Source organism: Dicentrarchus labrax, unplaced genomic scaffold, assembly GCF_905237075.1.
Source record: "Dicentrarchus labrax unplaced genomic scaffold, dlabrax2021, whole genome shotgun sequence".
NCBI lineage: Eukaryota > Metazoa > Chordata > Actinopteri > Moronidae > Dicentrarchus > Dicentrarchus labrax.
Genome location: NW_026136710.1, coordinates 7780811 through 7803471, shown reverse-complemented (window position 1 = coordinate 7803471; position 22661 = coordinate 7780811). Strand labels below are relative to the sequence as shown.

The 22661-nt window shown below is 39.2% G+C and overlaps 1 protein-coding gene across 1 annotated transcript; it reads right to left on the bottom strand.

Moving 5' to 3' along the window:
- Positions 1-793: 793 nt before the first annotated feature.
- On the bottom strand, positions 794-21833 carry ntrk2b (neurotrophic tyrosine kinase, receptor, type 2b). The gene is made up of 18 exons (XM_051412965.1): positions 21030-21833; positions 18988-19062; positions 18825-18896; positions 18667-18735; positions 18430-18581; positions 18124-18260; positions 15584-15716; positions 14842-15153; positions 14728-14745; positions 13479-13487; positions 13321-13355; positions 12550-12649; positions 11697-11885; positions 10914-11044; positions 10609-10781; positions 8920-9160; positions 5675-5833; positions 794-4492 (listed from the first exon to the last, which is right to left on the bottom strand). Exons 1-18 carry the CDS (start codon positions 21224-21226, stop codon positions 4307-4309), a joined length of 2388 nt encoding a protein of 795 aa, XP_051268925.1. The 5' UTR covers positions 21227-21833; the 3' UTR covers positions 794-4306.
- Positions 21834-22661: the final 828 nt, after the last annotated feature.

The following is a 22661-nucleotide window of genomic DNA, read 5'->3' as shown; positions in this document are numbered from 1 at the left end:
AAAATTTGACAGACTCTGACTCTAATGATGGAAAGTAAGTAAGTACTTACTACTTACTTTACTCAGGTAGTGTTACTTTAGCTGCTTCTACTTGTCTTCTCCACTGCAGTTCAGGGGGAAATATTGTACTTTTTACTTATTACACATTTATCTGACAGCTTTACTTGCCAGTTAATTTACAAATTCAGATTTTTGCACAAGAGCATGTGGAGGGTTTATAAAATATAATGTTTTGTTATAGATCCAATTACCCAACAGCTGATACTTGTTCATTTGAAACTATTACTTGATTAATCAATTAGTTAATTGACTGAAATTTAATTGGCAACTATTTGGATGATTGTTTAAATGAATGCTTGAATACTTTTACTTTTAATAATTTAAGCAAAATCTCCTGATACTATTTACATACTTTAACTCAAGAAACATGTTCAATGCAGGACTTGTAACAGAGTATTTATACGTGTGGTATTAATACTTAAAGGACCAGTGTGAAGGATTTAGTGGCATCTAGCGGTGAGGTTGCAGATTGCAACTAACTGAACACTGCTCGCGTCTGTATTTGACGACCTGGGAATGAGAACGGGGTTGTGAAGTGTTTAGGGAGAAACTACGATGGCTGCAAGTCTCGCGAAAAACAGGCCCTATCTGCAGCCAGTGTTTGGTTTGTCCTTTCTGGGCTACTATAGAAAACATAGTGGATTTTTAAAAGTCCAGTGTGTAACATTTAGGAGGATCTGGACCTTTTAAGTAATGTATATCCAGACATAAAGAATCATGAGGGCACAGAGCATATTGTAAGACATACCACCTTTATTAAATGCACAGTATCACAAGGAACATTTCCATTAATTGTGGATAAGCTACTCACATGATGCACAAAGCATTGAATTGATTGATAGAACTGGCTGATTAAAGAAGGATTAAATCTGCCAGGAGAGCACACACACACACACACATACACACTAACAGGCACACACACTTGCATACTTGTTGTCCACCATCTCGGAGACATTAGTCACACACACGAACACATACGCTCTCTCTTTGTATTCACACAGTAAGTAAAATTTGTTATCTGCACAGGAATGAAAACTGTCATCTTTTTTTCTTTTACCATATATTTACAAAAAAATCCTTAACCCCCCCTCCCCCTCAAGATAGATTACATTCAAAAAAGGTCCCGACCCTTCTAGATTACATTCAAAATAATATACTATTCATGATGCAAAGTCACAGTTATTCATCTGAAAGAGGATCAAAATAGGCTACAGTCAGTCAGAGGTTGAGTGGTGGGGTTTTTGGCCCCTTTTCGCCATCGGCCACACGTCTGCTGGGACCTAGGAGAGATCCTGATGTTTTAATCAGATCCAGAGTCTATGGTCCTCCTGCAGACAGACAGCATCTCAAACAGCCTCTGTGTAAAGCTCCCCATCACAGTGGAGAGGAAAGAGGAGATCATTTCTCTTTTTTTTCTCCTTTTTTTCTTCAGAGAGAGAAAAAAAAAACACATTGTTCAAATAAAGTCCTCTGCAGATCAAAAGTTGCCAAAAAAAGGATTGTATTCTCACTGGTATTATGAACGAGCACAAAGAAATTATACAATGTAGCACAAATAAAATCGTATTTACATATAGTATGTATTGCCAGTGGCCCATAACACATTGTCTTCAATAGATGTCACACAGTTTTGGCATGATACCTGCTTAAAACAGATTATACTATTAAACATAGCCTACTATTGATATAGACAAATATCAGAACTGTACAGAATGGACAGCAAGTTATGTACAGCAGACACTATGACTATTATACAGAACTGACAAACGCTGTAATAAAAACATAGAGGGACACGGCCATCGTCATCAGGGGACGGTGTGTCAGGGTTGGGACTTGCTTCAGTCATGGCCAGCATAAAGCGAGGGTGACATGTTTTTGTTTTGTTATTAAGTGCAGTTGAGGTCGAGGCGGTGAGAGCTGAACACAGCCGCTCAGGTTGTGCATTTGGGGGTTAGGTAACGCTACAAAGTGCACTTAACATAACTTATTGTCTCAGCAAAGAGCCTTCTGCTTTATGCCTCCATATGGAAATACGTGACGTTTATTATGAAGCTGCTGTTTTTGCAAAGATGAATACAGAAGTCTATACCAGACATTCGGACCGCCACGCTTTTACATTTTAGCCTTTTTTTTTTTATCTCTGGAAAACAAAACTATTGAAGATAATTTTGGCAAACGAACAACAGAATTTTGAAGCATTCAGGGTCCTCAGCCCGTACAAATGTGCTTTACCTAAGTCTGAAGTGAGGAGCTGTTTCAGTCGCCACCTGGCTGACTGGGGCCGCTCAGAGAGATGGAAGCACCCCTGGGACACTTTAAGGCCAATCAGACTCTTAATTAACCCTTTTAACTGCGGCCTCTTAGTCTGCTGTGTAGAATTAAAGATCAGATCTTTAAAGTACTCCCTTGTAATGTAAATAAATGACGAATAAACAAGTAGCAACTTTAGTACATACAAAATCAAGGTGCTGAAAACAAAGAAATCCTCAATATATTTAACCCACATCAGTGCACAGTAAACTGCATCAAAATGCCCTGCCAATCCCTCCTAGAAATAATTAGGCAAAATAATGAAGATCCAAAAAGTCATCTTCTTTTGTCAAACCGTTAACACAATCTCATCACAACATTAGAAAACCTGCCTCCGGAGATGCATACAAAACCACATCACTTACAGATATGGGCCACCGAACAACAATGATTTGCTAAATGGCATTGCTGGTGAATGAAAATAAAATAAAATAAAACAAAACAAACTGTGCTCATCTTTTTTTTTTTGGCACAGCTCAACACCACCGAGTCCTCGTTCTCTGTGCTTTAGATACATCAAATGGAAAAGGCTGTGAGATGAGTAGAGCACTCCAACGACGTTTAAAACACCACTTTGTAAATATAGATGAGCTTGTGTAACAGATATTTACATAAAATATGGCGAATGATGATGACATTTTTTCTTAAAAAAAACAGTGTAAAATGTTGTGTGCCCTTGCGTTTTACAACCTCAACACTGATTTTACATTGGGGAGTCCCTCAGTGGACTAGAGTAGGTTATATGTAACAGACACAGGCATCTATAAGAATCCATACGGGTTTCACACTGTTTTTTTTTTTTTCAAAACACACTTGTATAATAATTAGCGTTGAGCGAGTACTCGGCTGAAATCATCATCAGGTACAGATAATGTACTTTTTATCAATGAGAGTTAAGGTTAGGGGCAATATTTGTAATCGTGAATACAGCAACTTTTATCATACTCTTATTATCAAACTCATTGGTCTAATGCTCAATGTTTTTTAATGAATATCAACCCATATCAATTTTAGGCTTCAAATTAACCCCTATGTAAGTGTAAGCCCCACCCACGCTGCGTTAAGCCCCGCCCATTCACAATACAGCTACAAATACAGATCATTTAGTGAGCAGATACAGATAGCAGTGTACTCGCTCATCACCAATAATACCATACACGTACGTTTAAAATTCAAACAAGCAAATGTTTCAGTACACGACTCAAAAACCACAGATTTAAATCAACAGCTCGGTATGAAACAATTGTCGTCAACATTTATAAATTCTACAAATATTAAAATAGTCTGTGATATATAAAAGAAAAAGCTTCAGCTGTAACTTGATGAGTAATTTTATCTTCCTGCAGAATATGTTGCTCTGTGTGACAAAGAAGACAAAGCTCTATCTACAAAGTTGTGTCCATACACTGTCCATTATGGAGACACATTATTTTCCCTTTGTTCATTTCCAGCAAATATGGAATACAGGAGGGTGATTATTAAATGCGATGAAGACAGAATAACCCAGTAATCAATGTTTCTGATTATTGGGTTTCATTTATTTTTATGCCTTTAACATATAGGAGTGTTGATGGTTTGGATAAAGTTACATAATCCTGTATGCATTTTGGTTTCCATTAGTGAAACATGCCTCAGTAACATCTGCAAAATGGATAAGAAAAAGAAAAGCAAAAGAAAATCACTCAAAATTTAAGGCTTTTCTCGATGTAATGAGGACACAGACGATAGCATTTACAGCAACATTTACAGCCGGGTACTGTACACAGACGCAGGCACTCACACAGTCGCACAACCTCCATTTCCTCCCCTCCTCTCTGTCTCATCATGTGCAGACAAACACACACACACACACACACACACACACACACACACACACACACAATCACATGTCCACACACTCACATGCACGCCAAGTACATACAAGAACACCGGCGCATCAGCCCAGTATGTCCAGGTACACGGGCGAGGCCTTGGCGAGGCTCTGCAGCATGCTGTGGATCTCCTTGATGTTCAGCCTCATGTAGGGCTCCCTCTGCCAGCAGCCCAGCATCAGGTCGTACACCTCTTTAGGACAGGTGCGTGGCCGCTGCAGCACGCGGCCTTGGGTGATGCACTCAATGACCTTCAGAATAAAGAGACAATACACAGTCTGAAGTTTGGCTGTGGGGTACAAATGGAAGCAAAGATCGGCTCAAAGATATCAACTGAAAAGTTCAATATGATAATCAGGAAGTTTTTATTCAGAGGCAATTGATCATTGGTTGCTTTTATATAAATTTAGCATGCGTCATTTGGATACATTTTGGACAATTGAGATAAATTTGTTAAGGAAGATGCCCTTGATGGACTGACCCAGCAACTGTCCAACCAGAGTGTGGAGCTCCTCACCTCTAACAGTACAATACACCGAGGTAGGTTACACACCACGTAGCTTCACACTTCTACAGTCTATAGTCTTATGTTTTTGTGTGTCAGCTGTAACGATATACAATTGAATTCATGCTTTAGACTGAATTCATGTTTTAAAAAAGGATAGACAAAATAAGCTTAGGCTTCAGTCTACACCTTTTTTTCGGTCAAAGAAAACAAAAGAGAATAAAAGAGAATAAATAATTTGTAAGAGAAACATATAGGGATGAGGAAAGAATGATGATATATTAATTGTTTTGTTTATATATCTTGTCACTTTTTTCTCTTATCTTTGTTTTGTTTGTCTTGTTTTGTTTGCATGGTCATCTGTTCAAGAAATTATTCATGGAATTATTGTGAATAAAACGGAAAAATAAAACTTACCTAAACCTAAACAACTGACAATTTTGTCAGAATGTGGTCGCGCTATCGCAGCTTTTAGCATCTGTCTAGCACCAAAAACACTGGATACTACATTTCCCACAATGCAACCAATACCTTTTATGCCATTCACGTCAACATTCGAGTCATTTATTTTTATTTTCATTAAAGATAAAACTTAATAATATGGAAATGCCTGAAAACAAAACAAACACTGATGCCTCACATCAATCTAATCAATCTTTAGTTTAATGTTTTCATTGGTGATTTATTGGACTTCATTTCCATCATCAATTGTGTTTTGGTGTTAGTTGTAAAGCTGTGTCACACACCGCTGATTTTTAAAGAATTCCTCAAATTTCAAACTTTAGACCTTTGCTATAGACCGTCAGGAGAAATGTCTCTGTGTTTAAGTGTGGGTTGTGAACCTGAGGAAGAATATGTGTAATTTAAAGTGTCTCTGAGCTCTGTGAGTGCCAGCGTTGACTAACTGCAGACCTCGTGTGACTCTGACCTCATTGTTGGAGAGCTGGTACCAGGGCTGCTTGCCGTAGGTGAAGATCTCCCACAGCACCACGCCGAGGCTCCACACGTCACTCTCTGTGGTGAACCGTCGGTACATGATGCTCTCTGGGGGCATCCAGCGGATTGGCAGCATCGTATGACCGCCCACCTGCAGAGAGAGAGAGAGAGAGAGAGAGAGAGAGAGAGAGAGAGAGAGAGAGAGAGAGAGAGAGAGAGAGAGAGAGAACAGTGTCCATCAGAAAGCAACACCAGAGCACTGCTAAAGAGTTTAGAGCTGCTGGTTAGACTGACTGTACTTTATTTGCCTATTTGTACTCATGGTTCAGACTGAAACATCTCAAACACTTCTGGATGTATTGCCATGAAAGGGTTAAACAGACATTCAGGTGCCCAGAGGATGAAATCTGATGACTTTGGTGATTCCCTGACTTTCCTATTCTGCCACCATGAAATTAGCAGCAAATTCTAATAATTTTGGTGATTTTCTGACTTCTCATTTAGTGCCATCATCAGGGAAAATTTGAATTTGTCCAACACTTTGGTTTATGATCAAATAAATATATATAATAAAATATATTCCCGTCAGCTTAAGCTGTATTTTGTGTTGAGTACTAATTAGCAAATGGTAGCATGCTAATACACTAAACTAAGATGGCGGACTTGATAAACATTATACTTGCTAAAAACCAGCATAACATTGTCCTTGTAAGCAGGTTAGCATGCTGATATTAGCATTTAGCTCAAAGCTATGCTGTTCCAAAGTACAGACTCACAGAACAGCAAGCAGAGCTTCAGACACTTCGTCTAGTTACTGTAAAACATATAACATGTTGTTAATACCTTTGTGAAATCATGTTTAAGCCTAAAACCAAATTATGTCCAGCCAATACACACCACAAGTGAAATGACTAATTATTCATTACTTATTTCTCAGTTGGCAGTTTATCTGGTAAACCCAGCTAAAGCTGATGCTGTCTAGTGTTTCCCAAACTTGTAACACTGCGTACCACCTCAGAAAATATTCCCCACCATAATGACTGACAGTGAACAGTAACGTACGCCAACACTATTCAGCTATGGACTGTTAACGCAGGAGGCAGTTTTATTCCTAATAAGATGATATATTGTTGTTGACTGAATCCTGAACGGAACTGATTTGAGAACCAGAGCTAATCGGGTGGAAAAGAGTTATCCCTGATCCACACTATTCTTCCCATTACTTCTTGTTTGGAGCCACGTTTGCAGTGTTTTTGAACCATTCAATTTACCTCCCGCTTATTATCTTGTAACTTATCATGTATGTATGTGCACGACTACACAGCAGGCTGATATTGAAAAAAATATGACAGGAAATGCAAAACTTATATTAAATTAGGTTTCAGCAATATTTTAATTAAACTAATTTACTTAATTTTTTAAAAACTATTTCAGAGAGCTCTCCTACCATCAGTGGTACACATATCATAGTTTGGTCTAATACAACAGCCCCGCAATAAATCCTGCAGACATGAAAGTTGGGATGTTTTAGAGAGGTGTTGATTAAACTGTAAGGAGGATGGTGTTTGTGGGGCTGGTTGCACAGCAGACATTTTGAATTGTCAAAGCCAGAAAAACACAGGTGGACTAGAATAACAACAGATTAGTTCCATGAAGTGTCCCAGTAACAGTAACAGTTAACCAGCAGCCACAATATCGTAAATAATAAGTGGAATGCAGCTCCTGTTAATACACTGTATATGACTAGTCCATTGTATTATATTATACGGAGAGGTGTTTTTGTTATTCAGCCTACCCTCATTGATTTCAATTGGGTGGATAAAATATTATAAACACATCTCTGAATAATTTAATACAGTTCAACAACGTCACAAAACCGCATCCTCCAGAATGATGGTACAGTTGAATCAACACCTCTCATCAAACTGAACATTATAACCTTCATAAATGGTAGGCTTTATGACAGTGCTGTTTTATTACACTGCATTAGTTAAAGCTAGGTGTACTTAATCAACGAGCAACTGAGTCTATCTTTCATAGTGAGCAATTAAGTTTAGTCACTCTGGCATTCCTGTAACTCTCCAGTTATTCCTTCATAACCTTTTATCCAATCAGAGTCTTCCTGTCTTCCTGTCTTCTTCTATCAGTTATTTCCTGTCTACTAAATGCATTTCCCTCTCTTCCTGTTGGCCCTTTTATCCAATCACCTTTACTGTACTTCTATGCTTTCCCGTTCATTGCCTCACCTACATTAACTCACATCCACCATCATTCAATTATTTAATGTGCGATATTTGAGCCAGTGTCAGGGGTTTACACCAAATACGGTAGCCTAAGAGGCTCCTACAAACGGACTACTTTGTGCCCTAGCAGCTTCATTGTAGACTAATCTGTTTTTTTAAAAAGCACAGTACTTCATGAAGAATATGTTTATGTGAATAAATAATGTTTTATAACAAGTTTTAAGCAACCTGGTTGATCTAATTTATTGTAGCATCATTATATCAGATAGACAGCCTCATATTATTAGATTGTTTTCATGCTTTTGCTTTCTGTTGGATAAAAATGACTGATATCAGTAGTTAGATGACAGGGCCTCTTTAGGATGATCTTATCTCATGCAGGCAAGTGCATCTCAAAGATTATGTTTTTCGTGTGTTTAGATTTGTGACTCCACTTCAGGCAGCAGAGGGCACTGTGGGATTCAAGCTGAGAAATGAGACACAAAGGATGAGGCAATGAAATAATTCCATATGCTCCTCAACATGATATTTCTATTCTGTTGTTTTACTGGCCTGTATTGTAGCACCTAACTGTCAGTGGGTTATATGATGTACTATAACTCCTCTATGGTTCAATGCTGTTCATGCAGAGCGAAGAGAAGTAGTAACTCCTTGCCCAGGGAAAGAGAAAAACTGCCGATGCATTTTTGCACTGTTGGCCCTTATTACCATGGAAACATTAATTTTATGCAGATTATAGAATTTGCATTTAAATGGTATTAAAAATAGATAAAATACCTCTGGTTAAAATTGTCATTTCTGCAGCTACACAGTTATTTCAGGCCAAAACTGGAATCAAATTCTAATTACATATTTGAGACTGTGTGGCTACATTTCCATATTTCTGTGTGTATATCAGAGGGTTGTGAGTGTGAGTGTGTGTGCATCTGTGTGAGTAAGAGACTGGGGGGGTAAGACGAGGTGAGAACGGGGAAAATAATCAAACAATACTTACTCTGTAGTAATCTGTGCTGTAAACGTCTCTGGACATGCCAAAATCTCCGATCTTGACCAGCAGGTTTTCTCCGACCAGGCAGTTCCTGGTTGCCAAGTCTCTGTGGACAAAGTGCTGGGAGGCCAGGTAGACCATGCCAGCAGCAATCTGTTGGGCAATGTGCAGCATCTGGGACTGGGTGAGCTCCACCAGGATGCTGTGTTGACCGTCTGCCATTAGCACTGCATCAGGACCGTGGGACCTGCACCCAGAAACGCTTCAATCACTCGTACCACAGAACAGTTGCAGCTTAATTTACAACAACCAAAATGTACCATTTCACTATGGGCAACTGAACTTTCTATTATTATACTGTGATAAAGTACATCTTATGTAAGAATTTGATGCTTTTCTTCGTCATATGATAGTAAACTGAATAGCTTTGGGTTTTTAGACTAGTCGGTTGACTAAAACAAGACATGCCAGGACGTCGCCCTGGGCCACAGGGATTTTTCACAACTGACATTTAAAATGTTGTATTAAAAATTTAACTATTAATTAATAAATTATTATTTTAATTATTTATTAATCTGCTGATTATTTTGTCATTGAACTGTTTAGTCTATGAAATGTCAGTCACAGTTTCCCAGAGTGGATGGGGAAATGAGATGTTCAGTTTATTATCATATCATATAAGGAAACCACCAAATATTCACATTTGAGAAGCTGGAACCACTGAATATTTGGCTTTTTTTTTTTTTTTTTTTTTTTTTTTTACTTTGCAATAAAACTTTAACAATTATCAAAATCGTTGCAGATTAAATTTCTGTCAGTTGGCTGATTGATTTATCTACTAATCATTTCAGCTGTACATTAGCCTTAAATGATTTATAGATTACATAACAAGATTGGAATGACCAAAGGGAAATCCTTTTCCATTCAGCATTGCCATAAAGCAACACTGCTAAAATGGACTGTGTTAAATGGGTAGTTCCCTCAGTAGAAACAGTATTACATTTTTCTTTAGTGGACACATTTCTATGATCTCACAGAATATATCACACTATCGCTGCCTTCAATGCACAGTGGACACTGTATTTGTACATTTTAGGATATAAACGTATATGCTTTCTTACTGAGAGTTAGATGAGAAGACTGATACCACTCTCTATATTTGTCCACTAAATATAAAGCTGGTGCCAGGATACAGTTAGCTTAGCGTAGCATGAGGAACACTGGCAGCAATGGGGCTAGACTGGCTCTGTCCAATGATAACAAAGTCCACCTACCAACACCTCTGAAGCTAACATGTTAAATCTTGTTTATTTAATCTGCGTGTGTGGTTTCATGGTGGATAATGGGATTATTTCTTGGGCCAAGAGCAGTGACTTCCTGGAGTCTCAACTGGTTGCCTGGCAACTCCATGGTGACAACAGGACTCCAGGAAGTCCCGGCTACCAGCCAAGAAATAGTCTGGCACATAAAGGTTTTTGTTGCACAACTTTAACAAACAGACATAAAGTGTAAAGTTCATAAATTTGTTTTAGGTGCTAGTAGACCTTTTTGTTTTTCTTAATCCACGTTTCCAGTCTTTATGCTAAGCTAAGCTAATTAATTTCTGGCTACAAGAAAGCCAATAAGCATGTATCCCAAAATTTAAAACCATTCCATTGACACGTTATTATTTTCAGAAGCCAGAAATGATCCTACCTGAGGAACTTGTTTAGGTCCCCGTGTTTCATATACTCAAACACCATGATGAGCGGGTCACTCTCCACACACACCCCGTAGAAGGTGACGATGTGTTCGTGTTGCAGGTTGGTGAGAAGCTCGGCCTCTCTGTAGAAGTCCGCTCGACCGCTCTCGTTGGCCTCTTTCAGAGTCTGGCCAAAAAGGCAAAGACACAAAGACCAGAGAACCACGGTAAGGAGCATATCTACAAGAATGTGCATCTAGTCAATAGACTGAATGACAAGTGCATTGATTATCTGAGCGAACTGCTTCCTGATCTGTACCTTGACTGCCACATGGAGCTTCTCCTGGTCTGGTGTCAGGTTGTAGCACTCAGCGAGAAACACCTTCCCAAAGGCTCCCTCTCCCAGCTCCCGCTTCAGAACAATGTTGTGTCTCTTGATGTGCTGGACGACTTTAATGCAGAATAAGACAAATCACTCTCAAGGTCATTTTGATGTTTTGGCGGGAGTTTTGGTGCATGTAGATTGTTAATTGTTTATTTTAGTCTGTTATAGTTATCCAGGTCAAATCAGATTAGGGCTGCAAAATTAGTTTAAAAAAAATCCAGTAACAATCTCCTACAGCCCAAGGTCACATCTTCAGCTTGCAGGATTTGTCTGATGAACAGTCCAAAACTGATAGACATTCGGACAAAAGCAGCAAATCTAGAGGCTAAAATTAACAAATGTTTGACTTTTTTCTCAATAAATTACTTAAACAATTATCAGAATTGTTGATTGTTATTATTCAGCCAACTGACAAAGAGATTCAGCACTTATTAACATTTCTAAAAAGTAAAGTATAGTATAGGAAACCACATGCACTTGTGTCTGAGAAAGAAAAACATTTAACTCATTCTTCTGAGTTAAGCCTCCCTGTAAACAAGGTTGTGTGTCTGAACATCATCTGTAGGCTAACTGTCCAGCTGCCCTGCAGAGCAGGAGCCGCTATCACAATGCGGCAGGATGCTGACAATAAATATGGCGTCGGGCTGTGACCCCTGCATGGATTTATCAGAAAAGGTCCAGGTTACCAGTCGTTTGTCGAGTGAGGCGGTAACTCACACGTGTCAGATTTCAGCATGCTGCCGGAGTTGCGGAAGTACTGTGGGTTCTCAATGACAGGAATCTTTGTCATCCCAATCATCACTGCGTCTGGACCCATCTCCGAGGACGACGGGGTGTTGTTGCCATTGGAGACGTGATGAAGAGGGCTGGCAGAGTCATCGTCATTACTGATGACTGAGGAGGAGCCTAGGGAGCCACAGAAGAGGTGAGAGACGAGTGGAGAGGAAAGGACAAAAGGCCATAGAGGAGGAGAAGGAGGAGGGTTGGAAGGAGAAAAGAGATGGAAGGACTTGTAAATACAAAGGATATCAGTAGATCATAGGCAAGATTTATCCTGAATTGACATGAGGACATGTCTTCAGACCAGAGTAGGACTTTCAAATGCCTACATTCATTTTTATACTCATACAGTGGAAACCGCAATGAGCTTTGAATTTATGCGTGTATGTGTGTTAAGTGTTTATTAATGCTCTTGCCTCCTCTTACTCCTCTTATGCTTATTCACCTTCTTGCCAAGAGTCAGATGAGAAGATCAATGTCACTCTGATGTGTCTACTGCCAGCAACTGGAAAGCTTAACAGGCCAGTTTTGCTAGCTTTTCCCCCTGTTTACAGCCTTTGTGTTACTCAACTTAACTTTATTTATACAGCACTTTACACACAACACAGTTGATCCAAAGTTTAACAGGACACAGAGAGGAAAACAAAGCTCAAGATAAACTAACCAGCTTTGTAGCCTCATTTAACACATTTAACACAGGAGAGTGGTAACAATATTCTCATCTAACTCTTGGTAAAAAAAAAAAAAAAAGTCAAAATGTCTAACTATTACGTTAAGAAGATTAGTTTACCTTTAAGACCAAACTTTGAGTTTCTTCCATATTTCAGAATGATGACCATCAGAACACAGCCGGTCAAGGCGACTCCTGCGATTCCCACAACTACATACACCTGGGAAGACAAAAAAAACAAACAATATTATTTGAAGCATAACTGACAACAAAAACATCCTTTAGGTCAGTGGTTCCCAAACTGGGGTCAGTATCCCTGTTAATTAAATCTGAGGAGTCATGAGAATATTTACATGATGGGGAAAGTGTATATTTCAACATAAAATATGTTTATTTTTGCAGACTTTCCTCCAATCGTTTTTTTTTCTAGATTATTTTTGGTGTTTTGGACCTTTGACCATGTCCTTAGTTAAACTGGTTGACAGCTGTTAGATAGATGCATAGTGCCTGAAGTGGACCAAAAAAAGTGCCAGTACCCCAACTCAGCACAACCACAACCCTTCAGTGTTAAGCTATGTGTTTACACAGCGATATAGTTACACTAGTGTTACTTTTTTACCACCGTATTCTGCCCCTACTTTGCCTCTGATTGGCTCTGACCATGACATTTTTTTCTAACGCTAACCCTCTCACTTCTCAAACTTAATCAAACAAACAATAGCCAATGGTGGCGATAAGCAGTAAATAGTAAGGGTACTCATGTGGACAAAAATCTGAAGTATCAGGACTAGTGAAAGGGTGTTACAGGTGAAAAATAGTTTTAAGGGGGACACAAACCAAAACGTTGGGAACTACTCTTTTAAATGGTCAGGACCAATGAGGATCACTTACTGCAACACTGTCATCCAGAGGAGGGGGTGGCGTGTCTGAAAAAACAAATCAAAATTCTTGTCTGAACATTTGAAAATAATAACAATTGTTAAGTGCAATCAATTGATTTTGTAATGAGTGTCAAGTTAAATATAGTGTGTAAGAGTTCAAACACCTACCGGGAGTGTCTGGGCAGAAGCAAGATGCAGGAACAGGCCAGGAGGAGAAATAGAGTTCATTTTAACTATGTATGCATAGTCATTTTCATCAAGTTAGAAATAATAACCATTGTTGGTTTTATAAAGCTGAATCATTACTTTGTTGGGACAAAGGGGTCCTTTAAAATTGAATTTGTTCATTTTGTGTGATTTAACTGGACTTTTATTGTGACGGGTCACCGATAAGCTCTCGGACCTCAGTGCGGCCAGGCCCCCGACGAACGCACAACAACGGATTAAAGCACGGCAAAAGAGCCCGCCTTTTCGATTCCTGGTTAGCACACTGCTAACGGGAGTGAACAGCTAAAGTTAGCCTGACACCTGGCATCTCTTCTTCCTCCTTCCTTTCATGGACTTGGATTGGTAACGTACTGGGCCTAGACAGACTCACATAACTTAACAGGCTTAACAGTTAAGCAAGAACTGTTTGATTACTGTTAATGTTGTGGTGTGTTTTCCATTCAAGTAATGTTGTTGTGATGATGATCTGATTAATGCAGGTTACTGTAGTAACTGTGGTCTTTGAGACAGTGCTATGGTGATGTTAGTTATGCTTCACACAGACACCGTCTTTGCATGCTACTAACTCCTTTTTAAGGGCACCGTTAATCTAATATCACACACATACACACCTCAATTTCGGCCTAAACCTCATCGCACACGAGGAGAAGGGAAATCACTCTCCTCCATGCTCTTTGTCTCGAACCAACAAGTGTTTCATGTGTAGCTGAAACATGTGGTCCTTTTCCTTAGCTTAGTTTCTTTCTAGTTAGATTGTATACTGCATGTTTTCTCTCTTTTGCTTTTATTATTTCTTTTATAAATGCTTGCGTTTATACATGCTGGTCTATTTAATTTCGCACAAGAGTGGGTGATACCAGCCTCTTCTATGCTCAATTCCAAATACTTCAACTTGCTTGCTATTAATACTGATTTTGGTTATAGTTATTAATCCGATTTCTAAATGAATAATTTAGTGTATTTTATGAGACTGAATCAATCAATTATTGGCTATCGTTTCCCTTCTTTAAGGGTGGTCCCCCGAGGGTCTTTAATGTAAATTAAAGTCATTTTCTATTATCTTTTGATAATTAATCAAATTTTAATAGCCAAAATTAATTGATTGCACCAATACAGTTTGGTGCCTCTTTAAACCACTGTTGTACCAACAAATGGTCCCACTGTGATTTTCAAAGCACCTACAACTTACAGTAGTATCTGGAATCTTCTGTTAAAAACAGAAAGAAATCTATGTTAGCAGTCATGAACACAAACTAGCCTCAGAAATGAGTTGTAACTGAATAAAAAAACAGCGTATTGACACCTGTTCCGTGTTCGATGGGTGGTGGCTCAATGAACTGGGCTGAGACCATCTTCTCGTCCTCGCCGTACTTATTCTTCGCCACCAGCCTGTACACGCCGTTGTGGATGTGCGTTGGGTTGACCAGCTGCAGGCAGCCGTGGTACTCGCTCTCTGTGAACACGTGGATCATGGTGCGGATGTAGTCATGCTCGCGGAGAGGCTCGTTCTCATGGTACCACTGCAGCTCAGGCTTGGGGTTCCCCGTCACGCTGAAGGGGATGCACCAGTGGTGGTCCTGCTCTGGCTCCAGCAGCTGCTGGATGGTGGGGGCAACTGACACGGAGGCAACAGTAGAGGAAGAGTAATAACGGGATGATAGGAAAATCAACACCAGGAGTAAAAGCCAGTAGGAAAAGCAACAATTATGGGCTTAGAAAGGAGATGCAGTTGGGGGTGGAGAAGAGAGACTGATCACACAACATTTGAACACTGACATCAGGAAAACATGGAAAAGGAGAATGAGAAACAATGTGGCATTAAACAAGCAGAGGAGAGGAGTATGGTAAGGAGTTATGGAAAGGAAACATGGAGAGTCAATAAGATTTGCCAAGAGACAGTAATGATAACAAACTGAGGAGCCATGTGCTTCTACTGGAATAATGTCTAGAAGAAAGCACTTAAGAGATCATGAGAGGAAATAAGGTGTGTGCTATAGTTGGTTAACATTTATAGTCAATGGTAACAGAAAAGTAAGAGTCCTTACAGAGAATATTAAGCTGAAGTGTGGCCTCAGTCTGACCGACTATGTTCTCCGCGCTGCATATGATCAACCTGCCATTATCATCAGGAGACAGGTCTGACAAGGTGAGGCTGCTCTCCGTATCAGAAGTTTCAACCTGTAAACACAGCAATATCAACCCAATAAACAACAAACAGTGATGCACTGTGTGTTCTGACACCTTTCTATCAGAACCAGCATTAACTGTTTCAGCAGTTTGAGTTACAGTAGCTCGTCTGTTGGATCGGACCACACGGGCCAGCCTTCGCTCCCCACGTGCACCAATGAGCCCATGGCCCTGTCTCTGGTTCACTACTTTTCCTTCCTTGGATACTTTTTGATAAGTACTGACCACTGCAGACCAGGAACACCCCACAAGAACTGCAGTTTTGGAGATGCTCTGACCCAGTCGTCTAGCCATCACAATGTGGCCCTTGTCAAAGTCGCTCAAATCCTCACGCTGCCCATTTTTCCTGCTTCTAACACATCAACTTTAAGGACAAAATGTTCACTTGACTAATATATCCCACCCACTGAAAGGAGCCATGATAATCAAATAATCAGTGTTATTCATTTCCCCTGTCAGTGGTCATAACGTTATGGCTAATCAGTGTATGTCCTATGTATGTAAAATTGGTATGATGGTGATCTTGATTCAGTGGATTACAAATTAGAGGCACTTGCACTCTTGAGTATTTCCATATTTATGCTACTTTATACTTCTACTCCTCAGAGGCAAACAGTGCACTTTTTACTCCATTACATTTGTCTGAGAGCTTTAGTTACTACTGTTTACTTTCCAGGTTACAATTTTTCATACTGTTCCTGTCCAGAGAAAACCATTTATGCAGTATGTGGTGATTTTGAATTTGCAAGTGTTTCATTACGGGTTGAGAAAATTCTCCTACTTCTTAATATAAATTAAATATTTAAAAACCCTGGGAAAGCTTGAAAATGCGTTGTCACAAATGTCAGGACAGTGTTCATACAAACGATATGATGATCTTATAGAATATGATGCACTGCTGTAGATTAAACTGTATACTGTATATAAAGTGGTTAAGATTAGCTCAACCTTAAACATCTACAGCAGTAAAATGCAACATACACATTAATGCAGCAGTAATATTAATCCATAAACATCATGTATAGTGAAACACTGAGAGGGATCATTTTATTGCACAATGATTATTTTAAGTACATTTTGCCGGTAATAATTTTAACTTAAGTAAGGTTTTGAATGCAGGACTTTTACTTGTAGTTGAATATTATTGTGTGGTATTGCTACTTTTACTTGAGTAAAATATCTGAATACTTCTTCCATAAGTGCCTTTAGTGCATGTACAATAAGGTAGCTATTGGTTACAACATATTGCACACCTGCCACCAACCGGAGTCAGCTTTAAAACGTTTATAACACAGATTGAGATTAAGGGATAAGTCATATTCTCTATTTTTCTTATTATCAAAAGATCAACAGTGTGTTTGTTTGTTTGTCTGTCCCCTGCACTGGCCCCTAGTCCATAGTTCAAGCTAAGTGCAAACATACAGTTTCATTAAAAAAAATAAAAACGGATGAATGTAATGAAGGAATACAGTGATGGAAAGTCCATTTGCTCTAGAACTGTAATTTTGAGTTACTTGTTCTTTACTTTAGTATTTCCATTGTCTTGATACTTCTTCTCCACCACAATTCAGAGGGAAATATTGCACATTTTACTCCACGACATTTATTTAATACATTTCACTAGCTACTTTGCAGATTCAGATGAATAATATAAAATAAAGTCGACAAATAAATTATGATGTATTATATAAAGGTTAAGATGAAACTTCATTGACCCCCAGGGGGGGAAATTCACAAGCTGCCTAAGAGTATATAAAGTTAATTTAATTAGCTCCACTTTACCCGCTGCATCAATAAAGTTATGGACACATTAATGCATCAATAATTATTATCCAGTAATATAATACTATTCTGAAATGGGCCTTTTAACATAATGGAGTAAGTATATTTTGAGGCTTTAGTACTTTTACTTACTGTAATTGTACATGCATGCCTTTTACTTGTGTGTGAGTATTTCTAAATCTCAGTCCTTACCTCACCACAGAGGCAACCCAGTGAAACCGGGCTCACACAGTGTCAACAATCGGGCTCTATGAGAAGAGGAATAACTAAGCACAGACTTCTTAGTAGGATCAATTCAGTATTAAGTTATGGTCTTTTCATAGGATTTATTAGTTAGTATACAATATAGAATATCATCAAACGTATACTTTACTCGAGTCCAAGTCTGAAGTCCGATTCTCTATCTCTGACCTTCATCCCATTTTAGTTCACGGAAGGAAGCTTTGAAACTTGAGCTCATCTCATAAGTAGTATTTTCTACCATAGGCAACCCTTTTTCTAGGGTGTCTCATGTTTCCCACTCCACTCAAAGTGTAAAATAATAAACCAGGCGCCTGGTACCTGTGGACCTGGACCTAAAGGTTTAAGCAGGAAGCTGTGTGGTAGACCGGCTCACCTCGGTGTGGGTAGAGAGTAAATCAAGGTTCCACAGGATCTCAGGAGAAGGGGAGCCTGAGGCGGTGCACACAGCTTTCACATCACTCCCCTGCATCTTAGTCACGTTTTTTGGGTTGACCTCTACTTTGGGAACCACTGCGAGAAATGAACAAACAGTAAACATAGGACCAGAACTTGACATAGATTGTTTTTAACAGATTTCTTTCTGTCTTTGTTTCGACCTCTCTTTTCTGTCTCCAGGAAGCAACCGTCTCTCTAAACGTCCAATATCAGCGTTGCTTATTATATCATGGTTTCACATTACCACAGTCTGGTGGAGTGAGTGAGATGAAAGCCTGTGACACTCCTCTCTCGTCTGTGCATTTCAGGTCTTGACTGTCGGGTTCTTCTAGGAGCCTCTGTTTAATCCATAAGTTTTCACAAACACAGTCCAGGGGGTTACCGGACAGTATTAGCCTGGAAAATGAAAACACAGCAACATTAGAAACTCATCATCTCTGGTTGCACAACACTGACAGTTTTATGTACATGAGACACTTACGGGAATGATGTGTTAAAGTTCTGAAATGTTCTCCATGACAGCGTCGATAGGTTATTGTCTCTGAGATTTCTAAAGGGGAGGAAAAATAATAACAATCAAAAACCAAAGAAGGCTACTCACATTTATATCAATGAAGTAACTTTTAAAATGTTTCTTACACATATTGAAGTCTTGTATTGTTGTAAAATGCATCTGGTGATATAGACGTCAACCTTGTCTTTATCACTGTTCTGTTGGAAGTCACAATGCAGAGTTATCAGTTAGCAAAAAACATATTGTGCTTCCATGTGAAACACTGAAGACATACTGCACGATACTTACAGGTTTCTGAGGTTTATGTAGTGTCTCAGACTGTTTTCACTGATGTCAAACAGTCTGTTTTGATTAGCAATGTATCTGTGAAAGAAAATATAAAGGAAAAACCTGTTATCTCCTGTTTAACATAAAGTTTGAAGCCAAAGTAGTCAGCTAAATAACTTTATATGAAGCTAGTTTATTAGTGTGCGGTTTATTCTACAATGTCACAGAATCTGTTGTGTTTGTGTATTTTTATAAAACTATGACAGTGTTGTTGTTTTTTTCATTTTGTAGACACAGTCAGCTAAATTTTATATGCCCACGCAGCTGTCATATTCCTTTCGTGAGGGAATTTGATCTGCAGCACATTTGATTGTCAATATAGTGTGAAGCAGAACAACAGCATGTATTCACACACTGGAGTGACAGACATATTATGTTTTGTATTGTTGCCGGTGTTGTAAATATTAGTTGGATTTATTACTGGACATACAAAATAATGTAGTTTTTTTATAAATATGAAAATATTGTCACTTTTCATGGTCTAATGATGCCACAGCTGCCACTAAAGGTGTATTATAAAACATCTAATATCTGCCATCTTGGCAAGAGAATAATCAGTACTCCTTGATTCATTAAAAATCAAATCAAATCAAAACTTGAAATAGTTTTTAATTATTTTTATGGGCACCAGCTAAACTTTACAATAGGGCATGATAGCGCAAAGCAGAAATGTGATGAAATATTTTAAGGTGAAATACAATATTAATAAGAGGTATATCATGGAAGAGTTTTACTTATAAATGAAAAAAAGAATATTTCAAAAGATCATTACAATGCATTGCTGAAGTAAACAAACATTTCACAGCATCAGCAAACATGAACAAATTAGATTTAGTAGTTGTTACCCTCACTGTGGGCAGATTAGTTTAAATGTTGGTGGTTTACATGTGGATTGTTCCTTTATACTGCAATATATTACAAGTTAAAGCATCTTCAACAATCTAAAGGGTCAGTGCTGCTTCAGGAGGTTTGTCTTTATTACCAAGTATTACAGATGACTGGATTTTTAGAAGGTGAAGCTGGGAAACCCACCAGTCTCCACTGAAGTTGTATTTTATTTTATATTCTTCAAAGGTGATGGAAAAAAAACTGCACATATTATCCACTTAAAAAAAAGTCCCTTTCAGACAAACTGAGGGACTTTTACAAGCTGTAGATTTCTTTGCAAGAACGAAGAAAGGAATAATCCTATTTTGTAGACGCCTGGTAAACTACACCCATGATGTTGATGTGACACCTAGTTCCAGTCTGTCTGCCTCAGAAAACTCACCCAGTCTCCCCTCCATTCTCCAGTGGGTGCCATGCAGTTGTATACTTGTGCAAGGTTGTAGCTGATACACTCCGACACAAGCCTACACGCTGACGCAGATAAGGGTACATAACTATCTGCTGATGTGATCTCATGTGTAATTTGGCATGACTGTGGTCAATTCGAAATATTAAGGGATATTTCACAACGCCGCCCAAAAAAGCCGAATAAACACCATCGAGGCTGCGTTGGGCCTAAACATCATGATTTACTCCATCACTACCTCTGGAGCTGTTTTGTAAAGGAAACACTGACTAATCCAAATAAGCTTGACGCGCACTCTCACCACCGTTACGCACACACACGCACAAATCACACACACACACACACACACACACACACCACCTTCGTTAGTGGCACGCGCAACCGCCATCTCCGCCACACACACGCGCGAGCACACACACATATACTAGGCTACATGATCTGACAAACCCATATGAGAATAAAATCACACATTTTATTGTTTGACATTAGGCGCATAAGACAGATCTCTGTAGATCTTTAATCCACGAGAGGAAATAATACCAGGCCTGATGTTATTAATATTCCTGTTGATGTTATTATTACCTTCATTATTATTTTTATAATCCTAGCCCTTGGGTATTATTGCGACCTACGATCGAAGGTAGTTCTTTACGCATTGCATCCTAATAAGTTCATACGCTTGTCTGCACGATCATTTTCATACACTTACATCTCGGTGATGTTTTCCATGTCATCTAACGTGAGGACAGGGAAATCCTCGATCCCTGCTACAGAATCAATACAATTAATCCTTGAGATGCTGCAAGTGCAGGATGCGGGGCAAGCATCGCTAAATCTCCACAGCCCCATCAAAACCAAAAACAATCCAAGACGAGCCATGCCATATTCCCCCGCGCTGGAGTCCATCGCAGGTCCACTGATATCCCACGAATCCCCCAAAACAGAATCTGGTCAAATTGAATTATTGTTAAGATTTCCTCCCTCGCCGCCTTTATCTGGCCAAGTTAATCTTTTCGACTCCGCAGAAAAAAAAAAAAGAAAAAAAAGAGAGACTACGCCGTCGGTGAGGAATGCGCAGAGCCCACGGTTTTAATATCAAGATGCCATGGACTGGCCTTCCCGTCTCCGCAGAGCTGGTATCACACTACTGCATATCGATGTCGTGAAGCAAGGTGTCAAGTGGTCCGTCCTGGTGCTGCTGCTGCTGCTGCTGCTGTCTCACTCCTCTATCTCGGGCACAGACTGTTCGCCTCTGCCTTGTAAAACAAATATGAGGTGTTCCAGATGTTTAGAGATCAATAGGCAAGGGGCCCCCACGAGCAATTTCTCATATGTGTGGTGATGGGGAGGAAAATAAGAGAGACTGCACAGTGGAGTAAGGATGCGTGGTGATGCTGCGCGTGTAGGGAGGAAGGCTACCTGCATGCGTCTATCGATTATCGCCGAGGACGAGCGCATCTCCCCCCTCCAGCCATCACCGGGATTGGGTTTACAGGGGAGATGGTTGCGATGATATACCCCGGATATGTATTTTTTTGAGAAGTTGTATTCATAGGAATTTTTGATTTGTTTTATTTTGACCATGCAACAACAACAACAAAACCTAAAAACCCCCATCATGTTGCAGTCTCATTAGGCCAGCTGTGGGTCAAATGCCAGATGTTTGGGGTGGACACAACAACAATATGGATGTAAACTCTTGTGTTTGTAGTTACTCTGAAGCCATGCATTGGATGAAAGCAGCGCTCCCCCCCCAAACCCTCTCCACACACACACACGCACACACACACACCAACACTTGTACGGTTGGCCATTAGGCCTATAGTGTGACGTACGGTTGACGCACAAGACGGGGTACATCCATGAAAAATAATTACCTATACTATGTCTGCAAGCTTCAAATGGGTCTCACTCTAATCACTGATCAGTGCACGATACAGGAGCAAAAACTGGGGGAAATGTGCGATTTTTATTTTTTTTATTTGTCAGAAATTATTTTATTTTTTGTTAAGGTTTTAATTGTAGCACCTTTTGGATTTTAGGTTTAAGAAACCCTGACTTATTAAATAATTAAAAAAAATATGTAGGAGCTGACCTTCAAGTGCTGCCCTGATGTTAGTGTCCACTCACCAATATACATATATATAATAATAGCACAGTCATAATTTAGACTTAATTGCAACAGATGCCCCCAAACTGAACAAACTGAATGTCAAATAAATCCTTTACTTTTTCATTCCTTTTCAGAGTTACTGTGTGGTGCTAAACATCAAGGTGATAATATGCTTCAAAATGATCAAATAAATCTTGTTTACCAGCAGATTCCTAAATTTCACTTCAT

Excerpts from the sequence above, each read along its gene's own strand:
- ntrk2b (XM_051412965.1), bottom strand. The coding sequence starts at position 21,226 with ATGGACTCCAGCGCGGGGGAATATGGCATGGCTCGTCTTGGATTGTTT. Across the intron at positions 15,154-15,583 it reads ACTTCAGCTTAATATTCTCT|TTGCCCCCACCATCCAGCAG; the intron begins GTAAGGACTCTT and ends CCTCCGTGTCAG. Across the intron at positions 12,650-13,320 it reads CTCTGGATGACAGTGTTGCA|GTGTATGTAGTTGTGGGAAT; the intron begins GTAAGTGATCCT and ends TTGTCTTCCCAG.